Here is a 1,854-nt window from a genome sequence, read left to right as displayed (position 1 = left end):
CAGCAAGTCACAGCTTACTCCCCTTTTGGAGGTGCTGGAAAAAATGGGGCAAGCAAGAGAGAAGCAAGCCGAAGCGAGAGCTGAGGAACAAAAAGAAAGAAAAAAGTGGGAGGAAGAGCGGGCGAAGCGGCATGCAGACCGCACGGAGAGATTTGATCGCCTGCTAGACTTGATTGCAAAGCAACAAGGGTCACAACAGGGCGAATAAAGTTGTCTTGCACTACCACTGCATGTTCAATTTATTTCAAATGAAAACATTCCTCATATATGAGACAAATAATTTTACAAAACACTTTTCCACATTGGCATGGCATTCACAGAGATGCGACATGTTCCTAGCACTGCTCCTTTGCAATGAACTCTCGCAGGGACTGACTGTAGCCTGGCAGGCTGCAGTCAAAATCCCCTTCAGTGTCGTCATTACCCACATCTTCCTCTTGTGGTAAAGATGTCAGCTCCTGGAAGAAGTCCCTCTCGTTGTTGCACAGGTTGTGGAGCACACACGCTGCCATGACTATATAGCAGGACTGCACAACAGTTTTGGCATCCACAAGGTACAACCTGCTGAAATGCTGTTTAAGCATGCCGAAGGTGTTCTCGATGGACACCCTCTGCTGGCTGTGTCGCTTATTAAACTGTTTTTTCCAAGACGGAAATGAGGCTTCATTGTCCCTGAATGGAGTCATCAGCCAAGGCATCAGAGGATACGCACTATCCCCCAGAATGTAGTTTTCACCACATTCCAATGGCGCACGTGCGAAGAATGGGCTCTCCTTCAAAACGCGGGCATCGTGGACAGATCCAGGGAACCCAATGAAAACATTCAGAAAGCGATTCCTATCATCGCAGATCCCTTGTAAAATAATAGATGGCCACTTCTTGCGATTGAAATACGACTGCGTCGATTCGCTTGGAGTCAGGATCTGGATGTGCGAACCGTCGATGCAGCCGATGGCATTCCGTGGGCCTTTGCCTCCACTCTTGGCGAGGAAACCTGCCTTGATGCGATTCATTTCTGCACTGCTGGGCCAGCATATAACATCACTGCTAAGTGAGTGCAAAAAGTGGACGAACCGCGTCACGCATGCATGCACTGACGACTCTGCCACGTCAAACTTGTCTCCTATGGCGTACATCGACATTTGCGAGCCGACATACACAAGAGCAATTAGGCATGTCTTTTCAGCGGATATTTTTTGACGCCCTTGAAGCGCGTTTGGGTAGAAGGTCGAAGCTCTGAATTGACCACTTAGCCAGTCAAATGTTTCTCTAGAGAGCCTGAACAATCTTTTAAACTCATGCTCATGATACCTGGTTATCACGTTCTCGTACCCCGGCACACGATTTGCATCTCTTCTTACCAACGCACAGGCTACCGAAACACACACATCGTCGAACTCGTCGTCGGAGTCAACGTGGATGTCACTGTAGTCGCAGTCATCGTCGCTTTCCGAGTCCATTAGCTCCATGGCAATTTCAAAGAGGGCCATTTTACGTGGCAAGCGGCGCCAGCGATACACAACATGCACGTAAAACACGTAAACAAAGCTATGCCTCTGCTAGGCCTGCATTTCCGTCCTCGTTTTGCAGTCGTGCGCTAGTGCGGCTCCAGCTGCACTTGCTGAACCGGCGCTGCAGGTGCTGCACCCGGAGGGATGGATGGATGTTATGAGCGTCCCTTTTGGAACGGGGCGGTGGCTTGCGCCACCAAGCTCTTGCTACTATGCTGCCTAATATCCTACCTAGGTTAACCAATGAAAAAAAAAAAACACTATGAACTACCACGTCAAAATTTTCTGATACCCTATTGCGAACTGTGCTTTTGTACGTCTCCGTCCTTTGTCGTTTCCCTAC

General features: G+C 49.0%; 1 protein-coding gene across 1 annotated transcript; it reads right to left on the bottom strand.

The window, feature by feature from the left end:
* Positions 1–335: 335 nt before the first annotated feature.
* Positions 336–1,490, bottom strand: LOC135899633 (uncharacterized). The gene has a single exon (XM_065428935.1). The coding sequence runs from the start codon at positions 1,488–1,490 to the stop codon at positions 336–338; it is 1,155 nt and encodes a 384-aa protein (XP_065285007.1).
* Positions 1,491–1,854: the final 364 nt, after the last annotated feature.

This window comes from Dermacentor albipictus, chromosome 7 (assembly GCF_038994185.2).
Source record: "Dermacentor albipictus isolate Rhodes 1998 colony chromosome 7, USDA_Dalb.pri_finalv2, whole genome shotgun sequence".
In the NCBI taxonomy this organism is placed as follows: Eukaryota; Metazoa; Arthropoda; class Arachnida; order Ixodida; family Ixodidae; genus Dermacentor; species Dermacentor albipictus.
This window is presented reverse-complemented; position numbering and strand designations above follow the sequence as displayed.